At 34.6% G+C, this 25,079-nt stretch overlaps 2 protein-coding genes across 12 annotated transcripts in view; one reads left to right on the top strand and one right to left on the bottom strand.

The window, feature by feature from the left end:
* The window catches only part of Glut1 (Glucose transporter 1), a 201,663-nt gene extending 186,014 nt beyond the window's left edge, over window positions 1-15,649 (bottom strand). For 3 of the 9 annotated variants that reach the window (XM_069039699.1, XM_069039663.1, XM_069039693.1), the window contains exon 1: window positions 15,437-15,645. The gene's annotated coding sequence lies outside the window, so the exon portion shown is untranslated. Of the gene's footprint in view, window positions 1-15,436 lie in introns of all 9 variants that reach the window. The other 6 variants (XM_069039683.1, XM_069039646.1, XM_069039672.1 and 3 more) reach the window with 5 other exon arrangements.
* A 4,325-nt stretch (window positions 15,650-19,974) lies between these two features.
* The window catches only part of nuf (rab11 family-interacting protein nuf), a 46,044-nt gene continuing 40,939 nt past the window's right edge, over window positions 19,975-25,079 (top strand). For 2 of the 3 annotated variants that reach the window (XM_069040724.1, XM_069040732.1), the window contains exon 1: window positions 22,807-22,827. Coding sequence is in view for 1 of the 3 variants with exons in the window: in XM_069040718.1 (XP_068896819.1) it covers window positions 20,031-20,183; window positions 22,689-22,827 (292 nt within the window). In the remaining 2 variants the exon portion in view is untranslated. Of the gene's footprint in view, window positions 20,184-22,688; window positions 22,828-25,079 lie in introns of those variants that run through there. The other variant, XM_069040718.1, reaches the window with a different exon arrangement.

Genomic DNA, 25,079 nt, shown 5'->3' on the forward strand with positions numbered 1-25,079 from the left:
GCGCTATGTGAAGTTGTACCGCCGCCCGTATGTCATAATCATAAATTAAAGGCAAGTGGGTGTGTCCAACATTTCATACAAGAGCTTTATTAGTCATTAGCACGTATTTTGAAAAATATGTAGGAAGCCGACTATTAAATTCAGCAATAATATTATGAATTGTACCCCAATTGTGAATATATAGGTACATAAAGAGAATGACAAACGACGCGTTTGCTTCGGCCCCGTTTGTGGAGCCACATTTGCGAGTTGAATGTATGAAATGCGATATTCGGATTAATGCAATTGCAGTATTGATTTTTGTTTAATGTTGGCCTCAATTTCGACATTGCATCATATACCCAATGTTTGTCGTTGATTGAATTTGGTACCGTATCTCTCTGTTGCTCGAGCAAACAATGCGGTTTGTTATATACGTACACGTATCCTGATCACGGCACTCAAAGGACGACATGTGCGGATTGTTTCGTCATTTATTTACATTTCCAGACGGAATGGCACGTTTGCATAGGCGAGCTGCAGCGTCTTCGCGCCAGGATCCAGATCGGCGACTCTTGGGGTTGCCAACCGGAATAACTGTCGTCCTTTATTGGCCTCTGTTTACACGGACCAAGGACCATCACTTTGTCTCTCTGATAGATTTTCATTCGTCTATTTGTATTCTATAGTTTTTGCGTGTTTGTGTACGTGGACTCGAGGAGTGTGTTTGGTCGTTGTCAGCGCCGAACACAAAGGATTCATAATCATTTTAACAACAAGATGTGATTACGACTGAAGCGACAAAGAAATATGAGAAGTACTTCCTGTAATTTGCGTCAGGTCGGATAAAATGTTTTTCTCCACATAATAGAAAATAACTTAATACTACGTCGGCGGTAATAAACAACAGTAATATCAAAGGAGACGTTATTTTATACTTCCACATGCATCACCTGTGCTTTTTTAAACTACGCCACCCTTAATTAGCCGCCTCTCGTCAGAATTCGCTCCGGAACAGGGACTGAAGCAGTATGAGAGACAAAATTAGACTGCTTTTTTTTAATACATAGTTTTTGATTCGTGATATACAGTATAGCGTATAATAATGGGCTTAAAATGTAAAAACTGAAAAAGTTCTTACACAACACACTTTTTCAATCATACTTTATTTAGAGACCACTTTTTGTGATCAAGTTCGTCAAGACAGCTCCAAGAAATTTTTTTTTTTTTATAATTCTAGAAAAATCTAAAATTAAGTATTATATTTAAAAACACTGAAGTCTGAATTATCTTTCCAAATTCTTGGTAGTCTTGTTATGGTTTAATTTGAACTGTTTAACTTCATTTTTAAAAATGCAAAAATAAATAAATAATATATATACTTACATATGTACTATCTGAATTTATTTTTAAAACCAACCTTGCTCCAGCCGTCCGCCTGGTGGAATCAGAAAACGAAACACATGTTCAACTAGATTTTATTAATATACAGAATATTTCACGAGTAATAATGAGCCCGACGGAATTGAAAATGCACAATACATTTGCAAAGTTAACGTGGATATTTGTTTTTTGATTTAAAAAACATAAAACATAGTTAACTGTGCAGTTTCGTAAATTTTGACATAAAAGTCATTCGCTTGGTAAAATGAAGTTGTGAAAAAACGAAGAGTTTTTGGGAAAATGTTTATTGTCTGCACTAACGCGCAACGTCATAAGTATTTTTATTAAATTCGCCATAAATCAGAATCATGTCCGTTTTCCCATCGTTCGAATACATACATTTTACTACATACATTTACATACATTTTAATCGTCGTATTTTAACTTTTTCGTAAATGTCAGTTGTGACAAATAAAATTTTCTTTATACCATACTGTTATTAGGATTTATCAGTACTCTTGATTGATATGACACCTATAACAGTCTAGGCCGTTATTCAAAATTATCAGACCGAGGCCGTTGTTTTTGCTGCCGTTGCTACAGTTACGGCACAAACGACAACTAAATTTAATTTTTGAAGTAAAGAGAAATGTCAGTCTTACAAATAAATCATCGTTAAATGTTAAGTATTATTGATATAAAGAAAACTATAAAACAACATACGGCCGATATGGATATAACAGACTCGGTTGATTATAAAATCTCGGCTCCGCCTCGATTTTACAATATCTCAACCTTGTCTGTTATATAACCCATATCGGCCTAATACCGTTATATACTATATTGGAAGCAAAGCCATAATCGATTCATAATTTCATTTTAAAACAATACGATATTTAAAATAATGACGTTAACTTTGGAAATGTATTGTGGGTTGCATTTTCAATTCCGCCGGAGTCATTATCAGTTTATCACTCTATATTAAAGCTCTTATTTTCACTTTTCAAAAGAAATTTCATTACAATTCAGTATTCAAAATAAAGATAGATTTTACTTAAAAACTTTTTGGGAAGTCTTATTTTTTCTCAAAACAATAAATTGTACAGGAAAACTGAAAGTTGACGGATCTTATAGTTAAGCGAAAAGACACAATATTATCTATTGGCAAGATGTGGCTTCAGTTGTGTTTCTAAAGAAAATATCTTCATTAATTATTAGGAAATTGGGAAGAACATCACAGCTGAGTGCTTTCAAATTTTTTTGGAATCATTGAAGAAAAAAGATTAGCAAACAAGGGCTTCATATGAAACAAAAAAAGTTGTCAAGAAATCGACAAATTATGTTTTCAATTGTGTTATTTTTTACATTCTCTTGACATCTTTAGTTTCCAAAGTAAACGAGAAGAAGATTTTACTCAACTAATGAAATTATAACTGAAGCAAACAGTTATTTCGACTTTGTCAGTTCAAGCTACATATTTTAGTAACAAAAAATATTCCCCTAGGAAGTACATCAGTCACAGAAGAGATTACTAAGGCCGAGTCTTCATTTTAAAATGTTATTAACTGTTACAGAGATTTTAAACTTGGCAGAGCATCTTGTGAAGAGTCGCAAGATTCTGAAAGTACCACACCTAATTGCGACACAAGAAAACACTGCTTTGATCAACAATCTAATTCCCCGCGAAGGACGTGAAATTTATGTTAAAAAGTTGTAGCATTTCTGCAAGGAAGAGGGAGAAGATCAAGAGAACATTCGACAATTAACCAAGACCCAAACAGATTTCTTAAAGAAAATGTAGTGGATCAAACTTGGAGACATATCTTTGGTCCAGAATTAGAGTATGGAGTATGTTCACAACGTCCGCGACAGTGTCACTTCAGGAGAAAAGGTTATGATATCAATTTTTTTGGAATTCTTATGGAATGCCGAATTTCAGACAAGATGGTTGTTGGATTAGGAAAACACTTCGACTCAAAAGAGATAGATTTCCGTGATTGCTGTCTACAATGCTAATTTAAAAATGTTGACACAAACTAGATTTCGCCAGATTTGTCTTCAATACTGTTTGTTTCTACAATTAAAAGAGCATCTTCGTAGTATTCATTTTCCAGACGATGCAGCAGTGAAGACTGAAGCAACTGAAGGAAATTGAACATGGTTACAACAAGTGACCAAAGTGAGGAATAAAATTATACGAACTAAACTCTGTCCACTGATAGATTGCTTGACATAAATGTTACTAAAAATGTTCACTCTACGCTATAAGAAATAGATCCGGCGCGAAATTTAAAAAAATGAAAGAACAGGTTTACACGTGATGTTTTATTATTATTCTGTATGTTTGCACTTAGGAAAGACGAAAGAAAACTTCTGTATAGCAGGGGTAATATATTAGGTTTTATTAATACAGGGTATTTCAAGAGTGATAATGTGCCCGATGGATTTAAAAATGCAACGCACAATACATTTTCGAATTTCTGAAAAAAGCTGGGTACAGAAATGAAAATATCCAGCTTTTTTCGGAAATGGCTAAAACAAACAAGAGATTATTTAATATTTAATGCATGAAGAAAAATTACCTCTGTATCATTTTCGATGTTTGTAATGTCACTTAAAGTGTTCATTATGCTAGATTCTTGAGGCACGCACTCACTTCACAAATTCAAAGAAATCAAAAAAAATCGCAACGGAGGAGATCAAAACAGCAACACGATCAAAACTAATAACTTTTAAAACCAGAGGAACGCAAAACAAAGCTCTAAAGATGAAAAATCGCAAATCTAAATGCTTAAATCACTTGACAGCACTGACAATTTCAAATTTAAAACGTCATATAATTTATTTTTCGCGTGGGTTTTATAACAACCAATGAGAATCAGTGGCGCGAATGCTTCAAGATATTACCAACACAATCTATGATACTTTCTTAATATTTTAATGTTATGGTTTGGGGATTTTGTTATCTAAGGATATTTAAAAAAATGCATTCTATCAGTGGACGTAGTCTATCAAATTTACAAATGCAGAAAAGGCGGCAAATCTTTTGACATCATATAAACACAAGCACATACGATATAGAATGATATTATTCCTGGTCTCAACTTTTTTTCTTTGGAAAACTTTGTATTCAGATTAGAGCCCATAACGTAGGGACACCTGTATAGAAAATAAATCATGTAATTGACAAGACTCTCGAGGAGAGCGTAAAAGGTCAGAATTTCAGTACTGCGGATTAACTAGCGGAGCCCGGTGCCGGTGCACTCGCTCTGAATTTCAATACGTTTGACCCGAACGGGGCCAAGTTGTTTGCAATAGTTGAGCCATTGCCAATGCCACGTGACATAATTAATTGATTTATCAGAGTCAGGTCAACAGGTCCGGCTAAAATGCAGATGATGCTCATTCATAATTGAAACTTTCCAACACGATCCGCCCCGGCTCGTTTTTCAAAAACTCCGCAATCACGAAACATCTAACCGGAATACAATAATTAAATTACCCCGGATGTGCATCCAGCCACGACATATTTAGCAAAATTAATTTCAGATTTAATTGGAAGCGAATCGTCAATACGATCAAAGCCGGAGGGATGCAGAACGCGAGCATGCACCAAGTCTGACACAATCCTCCCATTCCCGAGATTCATCGATAAGCATCGCGGCTGCCGACGTGCAAAAAACAGCCACTAAAACGTGCATTAATTAAAACATACCAGTGAAGCGTGTCTGCACGAGGCGAAATTTTTAATAACTCTATAAATTAGTTAAAATTTTGTGTTGAACCGTCATCCAGTAACTCGCTATCAAGAACAGCCTGCAAACTTAATTAAAGCGGCTAATTCAAGCGTGACGAGTTGCTGCAGTCGTTATTGTAAGTTGCAGGTAGCAGGAATAGCGGGAAGGTCAGAGCTGAAAAGCGGCACAGTCACGGCAGGAACGCATTTTCCCTGACTCATGTCTGCCGATATGCACTAAACCGATATTCAAAGGACGACAATGCATTTTGTGCGCTCACACGAATAACTCGCCAAGGACCTCGACTTTATCGACAGAATGCCTCGTAAAGTGTTCATTGCTCCTCATATGTACGCGGAAAAGCCACACAACTCAACAAAATCATTTTCTGATTACTCGTATCGCGAGCCATCAACCTCGATGGCGACACATACACATATCGGGGGTTCCCAGAGTGGAGCGGCGAAGCCGTAACGACCCGCAAATTGGCTCCAGATTTACAAATTACTCAACCAAGCAGATGCCAATTTCGGAAGGGGTTTCTTTGATTATTTGCAAATATGTACCAACGTTCGTTTTGCCAAGATTGTCTGATGTAGATTGTATCGAAAATGCTTGCAAACTAATATTTCAGTTGCGTCTATAGTTCAATAGGTTACGAAACAAACGTGTAATAGGATTTACAGCAAAATAAAATAATGGATCGAAGTGCTCTGTTCTGATTTTAGCAATGTATCAAGAAATCCTGATCAAACTACATATTTAAAACTGGTACAATAAATTTAAGTTTGAGGAGGTTTTACTTAGCGACAATTTACGTGGAGGAAGTCTATACTTGGGCCAACCAACAATTAGTAATAAAAAAAAGGGGATGTGGCCTAGTTGCGTAGAACGATATACGCCGAAGCCTGTTTCACAATGAAACAGCTTCTTTCTAACAAATAGATAACCAAAAGTCTTGAAAAAAAACTATTTGTAATACAAATCGAAAAATGCCAAGGAAAACAAACAAACATAAACACGTGGTCAAACTCCCGAAGCGAGGTTAAAACGAATGAGATGCCGGATACCGTCAAGTTATTTTTGTGGATGTATATCAGGCTTTCGCAAATCTGCGCACGTTTTGAATAAGCCAATACGCCAATACGCGGGCACTAGGGGGCGGTTTTATTACTATATCTGTTGGTTAGCCCAAGTATAGTACCTGAAGAAAACAGACAATGAGGAAGAATAACAAACAGTAAATACCACATAAATACCGACTCACCTACAGAACTATAACAAGTACCTTGAGCATTGGTGTGACTGCTTTAACAACATTTTGCACAATCACTTGGGCTTTAGGAACATTTGGTGTTCTTGGGATTGCCCCATGATTTAGTTTATGACACTCAAAAGTAACTAAGCATCGAATGGTACAAAGAAATTCTAAAAGAAGACAAGGAAGTTTCCTTTAATCTAAAGAAATGTTGAATAATGTCGAGTGTTTATTTAAATTTATCCTCCAAGTTGACGTTGAAGAGTCGATTGTGAACGCACCACTTGTCAGTCTCCAGAGTAAAAACACAAACGATGCAAAAAGTGGGGTTACATTTAAACAGCTAATTCGGGATCTGTAATTCGTGGTGCGTTCACAATCGACTCTTCAACGTCTACTTTGAGGATACATTTAAATGAACACCTGATATGATGAGTAACAAAACCTGAATATGTATACTTATTGGGTGATTCAAAATGTTTGTGGATAAATATGGCAACTATGCACGAAAATATATGTGGTGCTTTAGGAAATCATTTCATAGGTAATGCAGAAAATAATTTAACACAAGGATAACATTTAATTTCATTTTGAGCAGCTAACAAAGGACGTTTTGGAGACGTTAGGAATAAGAAGGAAGGAAAGGAGAGTACTGGATGCAAGTTTCAGCAAGTGACTTAGTGACTAGCATAACAACAAACTCCAGTAGCACACTAAAAACTAAAAAAGCGCGTGCTAAGGTTAATAAATTAATTTAAGGATGAACTGGAGTAACAATCTCAGCAAAAAGTTGCGGAATTCTTATAATGCTATGAAACGTTTATTACGAGGAATCAATATTTGAAAAAATAGTTTTTAATTTTTGGAAACGAATTGTAATGAGTTGCAAGTAAATTTTGTGTTTATTTTCTTGATATTTAGATAATTACTTACATGTGATTTTACAATCTTTTGACTAAGACTGTACGTGAAAGTAAACAAAAGCACACTGAATTTCAATTTTCATTGATTTCTGTTAAAGTTCTTAACGTAACTGCAGTAAAATGTGCGATATGAGTGTAATGTTGCATACCGACGTCAATTATATGCATTTTGTTCACTTTTATTGAAATTAAAACAGATACATAACCTCAAAAACCGTGTTTTTACACATGTAATTAGCGATTACATGGAAAATCCTCGACCAACTTTTTTTGTAAATTCATTAGAAAATTCTACGATATCGATGCTTTATGTGTGAAAAATTTAAGAAAAATTGGCCTTTTTGAAATATGTTTTTTATCAATTTTTATGCGACCATTGCTCCATTTCTCATAAGAACACGTGTAAAATATTCCGAAATTTTAAAAGGTAATTTCTTTAAAATTCCTCGACCAATTTTTTTTAAATTTGGCACAGTACTTTAGAATGGATGAAAGGACTATTGTACCAATTTTAAGCAAATTTCGCCATTTTTCAATGTTACTCCAGTTCATCCTTAAAATAGGTACGTTACGTCAGGTGTCTAAGCGCCGTATCGGGACGTCGTGGTGGCTGATTAAAATTAATCCCTCGCGAAAACGCCAATGCCTAATTAATTGAGTATTGATTAACTTGTATATTAAAGAAGTCACTTATCGTAACTAGAACAAACAATTTATCACATCGCGAGAATGTTTGAAAATTAATTAAAAAGTTAACAGGTTTGGGCTAAATTTCGCACCGACAGCGCATTTGAAGGAGATCGTTACGCGTGCAAAAAAAAATTTATTGCGATAATTTTGCTAGGTTGGGCATAACTTGGCAAAGAAATAATGTGTTTTGTTTCTGCAACGATCGTTGTGCGCTAGCTGGGAACAGCCCTTTACGCCGCAGCATTAAGAGTTCCATAATAGTTTCCTAGCTCGGCAATAACAATCGTGGTGAAGAGAAAGAACTAAAGCGGCCACCTACAACGTACAAAGCCAAAACTAAAAACATGCTTTTAGAGAAGTGGCCGCTACCATTCAGGGTGTAATTCAAAGCGAAGTCGTCGAAAATATGGTAATTTCCTCCGAGTCCAAAGAAAATGCCTTTAACGTGCAAACTGCACAACTTTCCCCATGTGCGCGGAAATGGAATTGTTAGCAAAACGTTCATTATTGTCATTTAACGCCTAACATATACATGGTTTTTATTAGAGCCAAAATAAAGGAATGTGTATTTTAAATGGCAAAATGAAAGAAGAAATTTAGGTTTACGACCAGTAAAGGAACATTTCTAAGCGTGGCCTGGCGAATAATAAAAAAACTTTTATACTACAGGGCAGGCGAAACTTTTGGAAAAAAGAAAACAGATCGTTATGGCAGAAAAATTTTGTAAAATAGGTACATTTTATTGGCCTCCCCTGTCCGAAATATTAATTTCAGCCGGAACTGCCGTCGATAAACTCCTCTCTCTGTTAATAACAGGGTTTTCAATATAAAATGAACATTAAAGCAGACGTTAAAAGGGCGGTGCGAAAAAATCACTGTCAATCAATAAAATACGCGTTTCTTTCGAAAACCTCGTTAATTTTGTGATGAGGGCGAAATGATCGTTTTTGTGTGACGTAAAAGTAGATTTATATTACAAAGCGAACAATTTCATACGTGCAATCTAATGACGAGATTTTATGACCGATACAATTCTTTACATAGTAATTTTGATGAAATGGAAGAGGAAATATTCAAATGTTAGAATCAGCCATAAAATCTTAATGTTTGCTTTTGATGAACGTTATCGATGAAATTACGTTTTGAATTCGGCGAAGAAGTAAAATATTACGGCGAAAGGAAACTCAATGCAAGAATTCCAAATACATTAGATGATGCCATTGAAAATCGGGAAGCTTGTCGCACTCACACCACACACTACTTTACCTCCGCGGGGTGTTACGCCACCAGAAGGGAGTGGCAACGCTTGGAAATATAATCCGGAAAAAAATTATTATTCATGTATGCGGGAATTAATTATGGCACAAATGATACGTTTCTCTAGATATAATTGCACCAGACTTTTATATTATTTGAATTCACATTTGTCAACGTTTCGCAAAGTAAATGCAACACAGAATTAGGAAATGAAAGCTTACGAGTAAAGCTACTGTGACAAGATACTAAATTTCACAGAAAATTCTGTAAAAATGACAAAGACTGGCTATGATCCTGATCGTTCATTGGTCCTGATCGAGGGTCTCTCTCGTTTTATAACAAATTTTCTACAAAATTTAGCATCGTGTCATACAGCCTTTAGTTGACAAAATTTTTGGTATTTTTTTTTAATCTAAATACATAATTCGAAACGGTGACAAAGTGACAGAAGTTTTCAGATATCTGTTGCATTTAACAACACATGATCAAATACTTTTATTCTTTAGAACGCTATATTTTTTTTTTATTTATGTTGGCAGTAATGATAACGTTTACAGAATATTTAATACTGAATGAAACTTAGTTTCAAAATGGTATAAAGTTGGAAAATGGAGAATGATCGTATTGCTTTATTGCTTATAACTTATATTATAACACTTCATAATTTTTGTATTTGCTAATACAGGGTTGTTATAAATGATTGTCCCATCGCAGTTTGCGTAATGACGTAGTTGAATGTGCCGCAAACCTCCATAACATGAGTGAGACTAGTATCGCCGAGAGGTGGCGATACTGGCGGTAGTGGAAATCTGTCAACTAAAGTTTACTATAGTTTGCCTAACGTTGCGAAGCTGGCGGCACATCCAAAATTTGTGTGGTTTTGCACGTCAACTGCGATGGGACAATCATTTATAATAACCCTATACAATCTTAAACGGTCAGTTGTAAAATGCCGATGTCATTTTCATTGCCAACATAAATTTAAAAAAATATATTTCATAGCCTTCTAGAGGATAAAATTACAAAACAATTTGCAGCTTAAAATTTACATTTTGTAATATCCTCACAATATGTTTGAAAAATTAAAACACATTAAATATTTTGTATCGTACCTACTTATTTATTTTACTACTTTCATTTATTGTTTATTCTGCTACTATGAGAAACTTTTTTCTCTGTCTTGTTGACTGAATTTGTGGGTGAAGAGATTTCCAATTTCCAAATGTGGCTTTTCAGGACCCTCTCTCTACCACCGCTGGACTGCGGTCATGACTGGGCGCCTGAGACACCCACAGAAAGTCAAACCAACCCGCCTCAAGTTTGGTCAAATATTCGACACGCATTTGCGTTTTCTAGATTTCATCGTAGATAATAAAATCCAATTCAACTTGTTTCACGATTTTTCCCATCAATAAAGAACCAGCAAATTGCTATTTCATAATTACCGATTGTTGTACAGTCATGTTCAAATAAATGTAGGACATTTCTTTTTCGGTTTTAAATGTGAATTCGAGCAGTTAATTAATTAACATTTTATTTCATATCCTATTCGTTAGTTTATTAAATAGTTAGTTTATAAATATGTAATATTGTCCCAGATTTATTTGAACATGACTGTACATTCCGGTACTTTTTGTAATTTTACGTCACTGTACAAAAAACAAGTTTTCATTATAAAATAATAATAAAAAAAGTGTATAAGTATTTGAAAAAATAAAAAATTAATCTTGAAGCAAATATTCAAAAGTTCTTCTGTTTAGAGAAAATCTATAGAATTAAAAAAATCTCTTCCCCCAGTAACAAGCGTGTGGTCAAGCAAGCAGTGGTTTTCTCTCTCTTTTACAAACCCAATTTTTGGTTGATATACTTTGACATTTCCTTCAGATATACATACGAGTATAACCTCACTTTAATCATACGTTAAGCGTTAAGCCATTCATTTAAAATAAAAACCTGAAACAGCACTTAGAAATCCCGGAAAGCTGTCGTCGTTGTTTGATTCGAAAATATTTTTTGTTTTTCAAAAGAAAGAATGCATTCACTGCTTGTTCGCTAAGTATGTACATGACATTTAATATCTATAGTTTGGCAATTCATGAAGCTACCCCACATGTTAACTGAAATAAAAGAATACGTTCTGACAGTTTAGCAAAGTAAATTTTTTATGATTTTTATAATTAAATAAATTAAAAATTATAAAAAAATAAATTTAAAAAAAAACCTAAAAATGTGTTGCCAAAATATGTATAAACAAAAATGTGGATAAATCATCGGATATTTTCAAAAGAATATCTACGTCTCAACTTGAGCTCAATTAAAATTAAATTGATTATCCTTAAATCATTATGCCATTAACATTTGTAATGTGCAAATAATCTGTTTTAAAACGTAAAATATAATATTTAATATTAAAATTAAAATGAAAAATTTGACGTTACCTAAATGCATTCAAGGTAATATAGTTTGAATGATAAAAATACAGAAGAAATTAATTAACATTAAAGGCAAAGCTCTCTGTGCAGGGTTTCTCTTGAGTTCTTAATTAAAAAGATATTTTTACAAATATTATTTTATCTTAAAAGTGGACGTCCTGGAAAATTAAATATAAAACATATAATATAATTCAGTAGAAATCTTTTCTTTACGGTTTTATAAAAAGTACTCATTGAAGCTGCAACATTGTGACATTAACAAAAATTGTGGATTGACCCAAAGTCCTTAGATGTTATCGCGACGGAATAAAATACAACTCAGCGACATAAATATTAACAAATAAAACAAAGTTATGTCCCCGAAACAATTTATAAGTTATTAGTAATTTGTAAATTTACTGCCGGAGATAAAAAATATTGAGTAATTTATTACACAAAACGAAATAAATGTTATAAGCCAACCAATAAAATACAACTTATCTGATTTTTATAAAATTTATGAAACATGTTTTCTCTCCTTAGCATTTCAGGGAGTTTATGACTCTCGAACAAGCCTTGTGCTAACCCCAATTAAAAAAACGACCGTTGACGTTACAATCGAGAATAACTCAGCTAAGTTGTTGTTTATTTGTCATGCAGATCGGGTAGCCAAACACTTCGTAATGGTGACCGTTACATGATTTATAATTTCATCCTGGCCGTGCATTATTCATATGTCATAACGCGTGCAACGCGGACTTTGAAATTTCAAACACCGCATAACTGCAAACGGATCCGTTGCAGTTTGCAGAACCTCCTTCCCGCAACAATTTCAAATACTATCGAGCGACACCGCGTAAATGCCACGTCGTAATGCAAGTAGCAAGGTTTTGTGTTCGAACGAGCAGCACCCTCTACAAGGACTGTTATGTGGAATTATGCACATCAAAAGAAGCCCGATGCATAAAGCCCCGGAATATATCGGTTTTTAATGTGTCGCATTGAAAAGAAAACAGCTCGGCTTTGCTCTCTATTGTGGGACGTTATTGAAAGTAAATTTGCTTTTGGTGGAGGCGCCGGTATCGCCATTGTCAATGTTTTCCTATCGAAGAAGACAATGGAATTACTCGATTAAAATATTCTTGCCGGGTTAAGCTCACGCTCGTGTTTTCTCTACGGTTAATTAAAGTGTTAAATGCCCCATTGTTTTCGGCTTATTTTAACATGCGGATCAGCCGGCCAAAAGAATTACATTTGTCGCGGTGGAACCCCAATTAATGCACCGACCGCCAAAATTACCTCAGCACTTCCATCGGTGCTCTGGAAAAATATGAAAACTAAACATTTATTCACTTAACAAGTAAAATCTGATCAATGAAACGGATTAAAACGACTTTTTTGCTGAAATCGTCACTAAAATAAGTAGTTAAATCTGTTAAATAGTCAGTCAGTAAATCGACAGAAATTAGCAGTAAAATTTTGTTTTACTGACTATCTTGTGTAAATTTTGTTAGGTATCCACACAATCACTCAATAATAATAATCAAATCACATTCACAATAATCTTAAATCTCTACTTTCTCTGGACAACTGGATAATGTGTGTTGCCTAACTTCAGTTGGCTCACTCATTAAATATTAAATTATGTCAATTTTTTTATTAAAGTTCTTTTTTTGTTCGACACTGTCAGAATTTGAGAATTTTCTCCTGTGTGAACGGATTTTGATAAATTTGACAACTTGTCAAAACGAAACGTCAAGCTAATTTTAAAGATTTTCAGCGATTTAGAGCCTTTGGGGGCTCGTCGAACAAAAAAACGTTGTATTCAACTCGTTCTTGCGTAATTTGGGCTTTTTTTGGCACTCGCGGACCTTTAAAACTCTCGTTTCACTCGCTCACTGGCCCACTCATGCCAAAAAAGCCCAAATTACACACGAAATATTATTTTTATAATTAATTTAAATAGCAATGAGAGTCATTTATTGCGGATAAACCTAATATTGTTCATTTTAAAATTATCCAACAATTTTCTTTGATTTTAATTCGGAAAATTTCGCACCATAAAGAAAAAATATAAATCCTCGACTAAATATAAAATAATGTAAGGTGTGTCGCACTTTAGATGAAGCCGGTCAGATAATTTCATTTTTTTTAAGAATAAAAACTTGCATTTTTTGTATAGTCGGTGATCTTCAAAAGTTGCATCTTTTGTGGTACTTGGATCAATTCTTCTAAACTTCTAAACCCAGTCGACTCCGACCTTTCAAATAAAGGCAATTCTCCGTATTTTGCTTGGCGATATCGACATCAAAAAAAGTAATTAGAAAAAATTTTTCAACATCATATGCGGAGTTTCAACGCAAAATTCGCATTTTGATTTTTTAAATAATGTTGTCCAATAGTCCAATGTCCACCAACAGTTCAAGTTTTAATTTTCAGTTGTCGTGGAAACTGCGAAACAGATAATGAAACACAAATGAACAATTAAAAATTATTAAAAAGAAATACAAGTCGAGTTTTGTGTTGTCCAGAGAAACTGGATTCTGAACAACTTTTTATAACTCCTTGCGATGTCATCAACGCGGAGCAAAATTCAAAATTGGTCTTCTACTAGTGAGGTCGCAGTTGGCTGAGTTTATAACTTACAATTAAATGGAGTACCTTAAAAGATACAACTCATGAAGTTCTACGTCTATGAAAAAATTCAAATTTCTACTAAAATTAACAAAAACATTAGATTGTATTCATCTCAGCTGCGATACATGATCTGTTAATTTAACCTTTCTAAAGCAGAAAAACGTAATTCAAAACATTTATCTTTAATCTGAACTTGTTAACTCTCATTATAATTTTATAAACATTATAGAGAAAAGTATGTTGCCTCATTCGCACGTTAGGCTTCTCTACTCAGAATTTGGGTATTCATAAATTTGGATATTTAATTTATTTGACTAATCAGCAATTTAACAAAAATTATACTTCAGAAAATGGAATCTATAGATTGTAAAAATGAATTCCCTTGCATTAAAAATAATTGCTGGTTAAACAATTTTGTTAAAAACTGGCACTCTCCTCTGTGGTTAAATTCTTGCAGATATTGTAGAGATCGTAAAAGGTACAAATAAATGATCTTCAAGATTTAGTATATTTAAATTTTGGGAAATGTAAAGCAAAAGTTAAGAAATGAATGATAATTTTATCATCTTTTTTATAATTAGTAAAATTAATACTACCAAAATGGATATATTAATACTTGAAGAAATTTTGGGGCCTCGAGACAATTTGGGCGGTCAGTTTATCAGTAGAGTGCGTGTTAAGAGAAAAATGAAATGCAAACGTAACCTTGCGTTAGAGGGTTGTAAACATAACTAGTAAGGGCGTAACCGGGTCGCGGCTCTGTTCTTCAGTGTGCACTCCCAACAATTTTTGGCAAGCGAACATTTTGGAAAAGAGCAAAACCGGGAATCCTGCGGGAATTTCACGTGTCTCCTGCAATTTCTGCAGCAATTAATAGTGAAAATTTAGGGCAAAACCAAATCGAGATAAAAACAAACTAGTCTATTTTTAGCGGGGCGGCGTACAGGTGTTCAACGTCGGCCTTTCTTGAGGTGCGGGTGTTGGACGTGGCGGAGTGGTTGGTGCAAGCTCGAACTCGTTACGGATCAGTGTGCCTTAAAACGGCGAACGAGAGAGGAGCGGGGCGCAAGTTTCGGGGCTGGGGCCGGCTCCCACAGGAGGGACCCAGATATGGGGGCGACGACGTGGGGGAGATCGTTAATCGACGGCGGAGCGCGTTACCTGCAGCAAGGACGGTGGTGCGTGGGGCCCCCGATCCTCCGGCGCCGGTCCTGAAGCTGGGCTGGTCTCACATCTCGCACAACACGCACCACAACTCGATCACCGCACGGTCACGGCCTGCTCTTGTGTCACTCTTGTGTATGTGGTGACGCCCCAAGTGAACACACGGGACACAGGACAGGTACCACACGGGCTGTGGCTCAGCACTGCGCGCTCCTGCAATCAATAGCCGGCCGGGACACACTGAGGGCTCCTGCCACCACAGTCGCGCCCTTCCGTCGCTGCCTGCGACGCCCCACAGATGACGCCACTTCACGAGCGCCACCCCCGACCGAACGCGGGCCGGGGCCGCGCCGCTGCCGGAGGACGGGCTTGGAGGCGTGCGCGCATCTCACCTGGAAGTCGGGGTGGTCCGGTTCGAGGAGCCAGATTAAGACCGGACAGGGGGTTGCGGAACGCGAGGCCGCGCGGTTAGCAGACCACCCCTTCCTCGATAGGTATCTGGAGTGACGGGGCGGTGAATACAAATTCTTCGCAATTTTAATCTCCGCACCAGAAAACACCACTCTCGGAAAAACAAAATGTTCAAGTTTCGCTCGCTCATGTTGAAGAAACACATTAAATCTGCCTCCTTTCCCCAAATGGGGGAGGAATGCTAAAAAGAGACTGCTGACTTTTCTTAGCTTAATGATAACGGAAGATATAACAGGGGTCGTAAGAATACAACGACTTAGATGGCTAGGGTATGTGGAAAGGATGGATGAGGGAAGGATCCCAAGGTGTGGAATGGTCGAGAGAAGGAGAAAAGGTAGACCGAGGATCAGATGGAAAGCAGAGGTAGAGGAAGACTTGAGAGAGATGGGGATTACCGGGTGGAGGCCAAAAGCGAAGAATGGAGACAGATGTAAACATATTACCAAACAAGCCATGGGCCTGCTAATGGTAACGGAGGAGTTTTATGCGAGTATTAGCAAAGAGAAACAAACAAAAAGAAATTAGATTTGCTCCTGCATCTGTAGCATTCGGCTCATCTAGCTCTGCAAGGGTTCTGTCGATTGTCAGTACCTTTGTAGAAACGTGCTTCCAGATGAATATGTTAAAACAACAATTGAAACTTGATTACATTTAGAAACACCCTAAAATGTGACAATTAAGAAACTGTTTTTCAACGAATAGTTATGTACTGTTGCTAACTGTTGTTAACAGACCGTATACATACATTCAGGGTGTTTCTGAAATACGTGTGTTAATTTTAACCAGTGGAAGAACGCGCCAAATCATGGAACTTTTCTCTATAACATTTTTACGAAAAAGCAATACAAATTGATTTAAAATTTGGAATAAATTAACCATCAAAGTGTATACCCGCCTATGGGTAAGGGCGAAAATTTTCTGTTGTGATAGAAACAGAGCTTTGTTAAAAAGTTCCATTGTTATAGAAAAAAATAAATAATCAAAATTTAGATTCTCATGGTTACAAAAAATAGAAACTAGTTAATCACACAAAGCGACTCGTTTGGTAAAAATTATGGGGCAAAAAATCTTGGAATACTTTTACGAATTTTACAAAATGTTATAGAGAAAACTTTCATAAATTGGCGAGTTCTTTCACTGGTTAAAATTAACACACGTATTTCAGAAACACCCTGTATACCTGCCCCTTGTCCAGAACTTCCGTGGTCTTAAAAATACAGAATGTATAGTGTTTCTGAGATGTCTCTTTAATGGACTTTTTTTAGTTTAATGAAGATTTGTTCTAGCCTCATTCTATATAAAAACTTCTTTTCATGTTCGTTTCCTGAGATACATAACCGGGAAAGTGGTATACATATAACTAAATATGTATATAAACTTTCCCGGTTATATACCTAACTTGACATCTGTCAAAGATAACCTCTAAATTTACAATTAATTAATTTTTTTAAGACTTTGCCCAAACGAACACGAAAAACGTTATTCAATATTCGTGCGCTGTCACTTTTCAGGTATTCGGCCTGTTTTCATCAGTCGGCTAACGCCTCGTGCTTCAAATTTCAACTTCATACCTGAAAAGTAATCTGACAGCGCTACCCATATGAAAATAACTATTTTAAGATAGTGCTGTAAAAGTAAAAACTATATCTTCTGTTGCTATTTAAGGATAGCTGTGTAGTGGAAAATTAACTTTATAAGTAAGAAATCGTTTCAAAGGGTGCAGTTTTTAAGATCTAAGAATTTTTTTAACCTATGTAATAATCGAAATTTATAATTTATAGCCGAACAATCGATGCATAGTGGTGATACACGTCAATTTGGATTCGACATAAAACAAGGTTTATTTGCATAATGTTTAACTACGAAGATAGGGCAATTTTGTACACTTTTATGAACGAGATGTGTCAGGAAAAACATGAATCAGATAGTTACTATTCAATTTTATTTCAAGGAAATTGCTGAAGTTAAAAGAAATTTGATTAATTGAAAGAATTATTGAAGTCTACTGTACAGCGTGCAGCGCACTTGATCAATAATGTCAAAGATATTTGCATATCCATTGTAGAGAAATGGTCAACTTCCATTAAAACGTCATCTTTTGTTGGAAAAAAATTAATTTCTTTTTCATACTAATTTGGTTTGCACAGAAAAGGCTGCACGCAGCAGCAAAACGTCAAGAGCCATTAAAAACACATCACACAGTTAACCTGAAAAACTCACAATGGGTAATAATCACGGTGAAGAACCCACTCTCAATACGATATGACGTGAAATTTTCATTCCATTGTACGGTGTACAAGTAAAACGACCGCGTAATGTAGCGATCATCTCACCGATTTGTATCTCTTAAGAAGTTTTGCAAACACATAAACTAGAAAAAAGAAAGAGGCACACTGGTGTGGTCCTGCGTCCTGCTAAAATAGTTTGAGTATTTGTCGATGGCTGTCGCCATCTATGATGGATATTTTCAAATTACTTAACAAGAGCTAGTTCTCTACAGTTTTACGTTTCTTTGGGAAATTGGGAGCGATTTGACAAACAATTTGATATAATTATTTGTTCAGTTAATGTAAGTTAATATTCATTTTCTAATGATCTCCAACAACATATTTCATTTTTTCTTTATAAATAAAGTAAAACAAAGGTACATACTTAATTATTATTTTATTATAAATAACTGTTACGAGTAGCGTATTGTTTAATTTCGGAAAACAGAATATAAAATACAACAGGAATTATTTCATAAAATTTAAGACTTAAGCGTTAATTTAATTTGTTTCTTTTCTACATGTTCTCAATTATAATTATCTACAGTTGGAACCAATAAATTTTAGTCGCTAATGTCAACCTTTGACACAGTGGCAAGTGATCTATTGTAAAACGGTCATAACCTACATGTTGTATGACCTTAATGTCATATGTCATTATGTTTTTTGTCAAAATTTATTGATGAAATGTGTATCGGAACAAAATTAATTAATTAATTGATTCGTACTTTATTGTGAATTGAGGTCGCGATTTTGAATAATTTTGAAAAAGACTCTTGACAGTTTAATTTATTGTCACTGAACCTCATCAGAATTAGATTTTAAAATGGCGTTGACGGCCCAAATTTGGTACTTCCGACTGTATTTATCTATTTTAATTTTTAAAATATTCTAATCACTATTCATCAGTTTTTGTAAAGCGCCATTAATCGGTTGTTGTATCCATCTTAAATAAATATTCAGAAAACTTGGTGGTTAATTAGCATACGTATTAATTCTAAGCCAAAATGTTATTATAATGTTTGCTGAAAACAATGCGGAGAAGATAAAATTTATTTGATTACAAATTAACACCACGAGTTTTCTTTTAAAATATACAGCAAAAAAATCATTAACACAATTCTTGACGGTCACACTGAAAGCAGCTCTTAATTGTTTAATTTGTATCTGTTCTTTCATAGAAACGTCAATTATACGATTTTCTAACATAAAAAATAAATCAGTTGCTTCCATTAAAAGTGAAAGAAAAAAAAAAGCGAAAACGTTGGATTTCATCAAGATAAAAACAAACAAAATTACAAATTAACAACAGTTTGGATCGATAAATTACAACTTGTTAGCTAGTCATTGTAACAGTACCGTTTATCGATGCCATAACTCACCGATTGGAACCAAATTAGCCCTAATTTATCAATTGTTTATGACTGGCTAAAAATACCTTTCTTTTTTCACTTGTGACAGTTAACGGCGAACTAAGTCAACAAATTAACAGTGCCGCGACGAGTTAAACCAACTAGCGCTAATCACGTTCGGAAAATTATTTTCCAAGTACTTGATGCAAGTTTATTACCGCCGTGCAAATCATTTTCCACGATTAGCTTTATTAATATCACGATAATTATTTTTGTTTACTCTATTCTCGCAAGGACAGCCGTCATTATGAAGTCCGGAAACACCTCCAGTGCGGAAAACGCACACTTTTATAGTAGTACCATACTGTACCCAGTGGAACACGGAGCCAGTCGCTTCCGCGCGCTCAAAATAGTTCTTCGAATTCGACCGCGATGGTACTTTTTTATGGCAAGGCGTCCGGTGATTGTACAATTGTTGCTTAACGATTGCTAAAAAAATGGATGAAGATGTTCAGTGAACAGACAAATGTGTTATCGATGAAAGAGTTACTGACAGTTTTTCGACTGTGCGATCCTGACAGGACTGGCAGGATTAAGATAGACTATTTGCAGGAGCTCGCCACCAGTTACGCGCCTCACTCCGACCATTTGCAGGTAAATTTGTTTTGTTTGGGTGCTGGATTTATTCTTGGCGTTTGGCAGCATCGGAGTACCATCGAGACGCTCCTGTAGAGGTGACCTTGATATAGAGCAATTATCAAGTCTAGTTATCTCAACAGAATCGTGTAAGCTATTACGCTTTGGCACGACAGCTATTAGTAAAGTTTCTCTTAAGACAATTTAATAATTTTCCAAGTATGTAGTGCGTCTTGAGGTAGGTGGTACCATTTGCAGTGCGCAAGGAAAAACAACAGTTGCAAATGCAGCAAGTAGAGGTACGAGTTGTAAGAATTACTATATTCGATGAATCACGTTATGAGCTTACTTCATATACACTAACATCCGGTGTAGAGAACGCTTTCCAGTTGGGAGGATTTACGGAATGTAAAGCAGTAAACATGGGGTAAGGGTTCCACTTTTCGATAATGAGAGAGATAGTGATTTGTCACAGGAAATTGCGATATATTCAAATATTCTGATGCGAAGTTAATGTTGCCAACCAGGTAGCGGCAAAATAAATCCTAATTAACATTTGTTGTAAAACTTTCCTTCCAATTTAATTTATAAACGAAAAAATATTTGTTTGAAGTAGGTATGTTGTAAATGTTTGCGCCGGTGTTTACCATTGTTAACCCCAGAACGTGTTCTGTATTGTCTACTTTTTATGCGTCTAAATAGCAAAATGCAAAATTAGATCTTCATTTAATGTCAGCTTACTCTATCTATTCAAAACCTAAGATGAACCTGTATTATGCAAAATGATAGAGAAATAAAAAATAAAAAAGCTTCTGTGTTGACAGGAAATAGCTGCTTTCACTGACCAATAATGAAACGATGAATATATTGAACACAAAAGTTATCTTAACTCTGACTTCTAACTTCTAACTTCTGTAACGGAAACGGACAAATTTAAAATATGTAGTGATAATTCGTGTTTTCTATGAAAATAAAATGATTTAAGAAAAAAGTCAAATTTATATTGGCGGAAAATTTAAAAAGACGAGATTAAATTTATCAGAACAGTTTTGTTCTAACCTTCCATAACAGATGCTATCGCCTTTTTATTCTAATTTTAGATTATTTAAATGATTCTGTATCTACAAAATGATCAACAAAAAAGAAATAAGGGGCGGTTGTAAAAAACAAAATTTACATAAACGTGTGGGCGTAACTTAAAAAATTGTCACTTGTCAATTTTGACGTTTAGGTGAATTTTATTAAAAAAATCGTTTTCACTCGAGAATGTAAAATAATCGTAGTAAATAGATATTTTTGTATTAAGGGCGTGAAGGAGGCGATTTTGGCCCGCGGCGAAATTATAAGCACGAGGCACGAAGGGCCGAGGGATTAAAGACGCCAAAGGGCCAAAATCGCCGTTGACCCCCGAAATGCAAACATTATTTTTTGTAAAATCCTAAATCATTTAAATTCACCTTAAAGCTTTGAAAAAATAAACAAATGAAATAGCTATTAATTGTTGTTCTTTTAGGCCTTAAGGCGCTAAAGGCATTATTTACGCCCGCAAATTACTGTATAAATGACTTCATTTTGATACCATTTTACAAAAATAATATTTTCGAAATGAGAAGAACGACGACTAGATTTACAGTTCACTTTTTTTTATTGAAGTTTCCCAACACTACTCTTCATCTTCGCTGTTAGAATGATTAAAGCTACACTATACGTTTTCAGAAATTTTGTTTCCAGAGCCTATTCCCCAAAATTAAACACGCCATTGGAATATTTGAAGGATTTCTTCTTTTACAAACAACTTTTTAAATAATAAGGTAAACATTTTAAAAAATATTTTCGAAGTGACAGTCAGACTAAATTCTCTACCCCAAAAATATGTGTCTTCGAAACGACTGAAGATTCAAGGATGAACAATTTTCTTCTTAAATTTCTGCTTACAATTTGTATATTTTTAAAAGATCCTGCAAGCTGTCTTTGATGTTACATAAATATTTGCGAGGACAGCTTCAGAAACACTAGTTTTATTTTTCAATTAATTACTTAAATAAAAAAATGTCTACATTATTTTGGTCAGTAGCTTTCAAAAGCTTAGTTTACCCATTTTTGTTATAATTGTAATTTTATTGTTAGAAGATTGTTACGTTATCAATAATTGTCGTGATTTTATTTACATTTACCTTATAAACCAATAACTGTACCCCGCACTGTACAAACTCCAATGTTCTTGTTATTTATGAAATCTACTTCAATGCTGGTTAGTTGGTGTGACAATTATTAGAGAGCGTTGTTGTCCTTTTGAATAGCTTGTGCATTTTTTATCCAGACGAAATAATTATCATTCATTGCACATCAAGCAATTAGAAAATTCAATGGCCGGCGAACGTTGAACGAGAATTACGTTCGAAATTAGAGACTCAATGTGACATTATGTCGACCAATTGTAACATTTTAAAAATTTGAATAAGCATAATCTGCGATTTACATAACTTGATGCAAATTTAGGTGATTACGAAAGAATTGTTTTAGGAAATTAACAACATTCTCAATGAACTGGATCCTCAAGGATATGGAACACTGTCATTTAAGGAATTCTGTTCCGGTATTCGTGCTATACGTCGACGCCAAAAAATTCAAGAAAGAAAGTACTCATTAAGGAAATTTAAAGGTAAGCCGATTCGTCTTGCTTACTGTGTATAATTGAAGTTTCTCTTGGGTGGTCATCAGTTCCCATCAAAGTAATTGATATCCTGTAGGCAACATTTTTATCGGCATATTATCATATTCACACTTCTTTTTACTTTTGTCCAAATTATCACCGTTCGGACTGTAATAAAAAAACGTGTGTATGGGCATGGGCACTCTATTCTTATTTGAATACATTCTTTAATTGTACGCCATTTTGAAGAATAAGTAAATTTGGACGCATCTGGAAATTAGGTATTTCTATTCTTACTCTCTTCATTTTTTTTTTGCTGTTTTAAGAGAAGGTTAAATTACTCAACCGTATTCTAATCACGTTTAATTGAAAACAAATTGATTGATCAAACAGAACATGAAAGTTTCACTATTCTATAAAGTTTTAACATGATTCTTCTCGGATAACCGTTTTTCAGAAATATTTAACGAACTCGTGGACTCACAAGCATTCGAACTAACCATACAGAGTGATCAACAAGAAAACAAATCAAGAGTACTACCTCATCTTTTCTTTTATCGAAACGTCTCTTAGCTTAATCGTACACATATGTATACTTGTTGTACACAGTCGTTTTATTGGTTGCCTACTTCTCGAAATATCTATTATTAACTACATATTAATAACAATTAATTCAAGGGTAAAAGTATATTATTATTTTAAATAATATATTATTTTAAATATGTAAACAACAAAAGCAACCATATCTTTAGATATAGCTGTTCCAAATTCACGCAATATAACACAGACATATAACACAAAAATTAATAAAAAAGAAATTATTTATTAAAATTTAACATAAAATAACATTTTTAATTTACAATGCGAAAATTTCCGATAATAATGCGGAATCTGGAAAAGTGCCCCGAATGCTTGCAGCGTTTCCACGTTGAATGGCAAGGGAAATCCTCTCAAAAAGGAATTTCTTAGATTTTGAATCCCCTGATAATTAATAAATATTTATAACTCTCCGTTGCTATAAGAAATCTTCGGTGTTTAGAAAAAAAATCGATTTTACCACTTATAAAAATTTAAAAATTCTGGATTTAGGGAACACATTGGTAGTTCAAATTCAAAAAGGTATATTTATCATACTCATGTCATATCGTGAGGAAGTTCCTTAACATTGACACAGAACATAATATAAAAACACAACAAAGTCAAAATGTGGAGGCGAGACGCCGGTAATTATGTTGATTAGCACTGCACATGATATGATGATGATATGATCTTATGTATATCGTGGCACTGCACTATTACTTGATAAACTCTGTCCACTCATAGATTGCTTGACATAAATGTTACTAAAAATGTTCACTTACGCTATAACAAATAGATCAGGCGCGAAATTTTAAAAAATGGAAAGAGCAGGTTTACACGTGATGTTTTATTATTATTCTGCATGTTTGCACTTAGGAAAGACGAAAGAAAACTTCAGTACAGTAGGAGTAATATATTAGGTTTTATTAATACAGGGTATTTCACGAGTGATAATATGCCCGACGGAATAAAAAATGCAACCCACAATACATTTTCGAATTTCCAAAAAAGCTGGCTATTGAAATTAAAATATCCAGCTTTTTTCGGAAATGGCTAAACACGAGCAAGAGATTATTTAATATGTACTCCTATTTAATGCATGAACAAAAATTACCTCTGTATCATTTTCGATGTTTGTAATGTCACTTAAAGTGTTTCTAAATGCTAGATTCTTGAGGCACGCTCTCACTTCACAAATTTACAAAAATCAACAAAAAATCGCAACGGAACAGATCAAAACAGCAACACGATCAAAACGAATAACTTTTAAAATCAAAGAATCGCAAAACAAAGCTCTAAAGATGAAAAATCGCAAATCTAAATGCTTAAACCACTTGACAGAACTGACAATTTCAAATTTGAAATGTCATATAATTTATTTTTCGCGTGGGTTTCATAACAACCAATGAGAATCAGTGGCGCGAACGGTTCAAGATATTACCAACACAATCTATGATAATTTCTTAATATTTTAATGTTATGGTTTGGGGATTTTGTTATCTAAGGATATTTTAAAAAATGCATTCTATCAGTGGACGTAGTCTAGTAATATCCGTAATAGTGTATGTACAGTGGCGAGCACGGAATTTCGCACACATTGGACATTTCACTGACATAATTTTATTAAAATAAGATACTGGCGGCATTTTCGTGACAATTGTAAAACAAAAAATGGCGAATTA

This window comes from Tenebrio molitor, chromosome 1 (assembly GCF_963966145.1).
Source record: "Tenebrio molitor chromosome 1, icTenMoli1.1, whole genome shotgun sequence".
Classification (NCBI taxonomy): domain Eukaryota; kingdom Metazoa; phylum Arthropoda; class Insecta; order Coleoptera; family Tenebrionidae; genus Tenebrio; species Tenebrio molitor.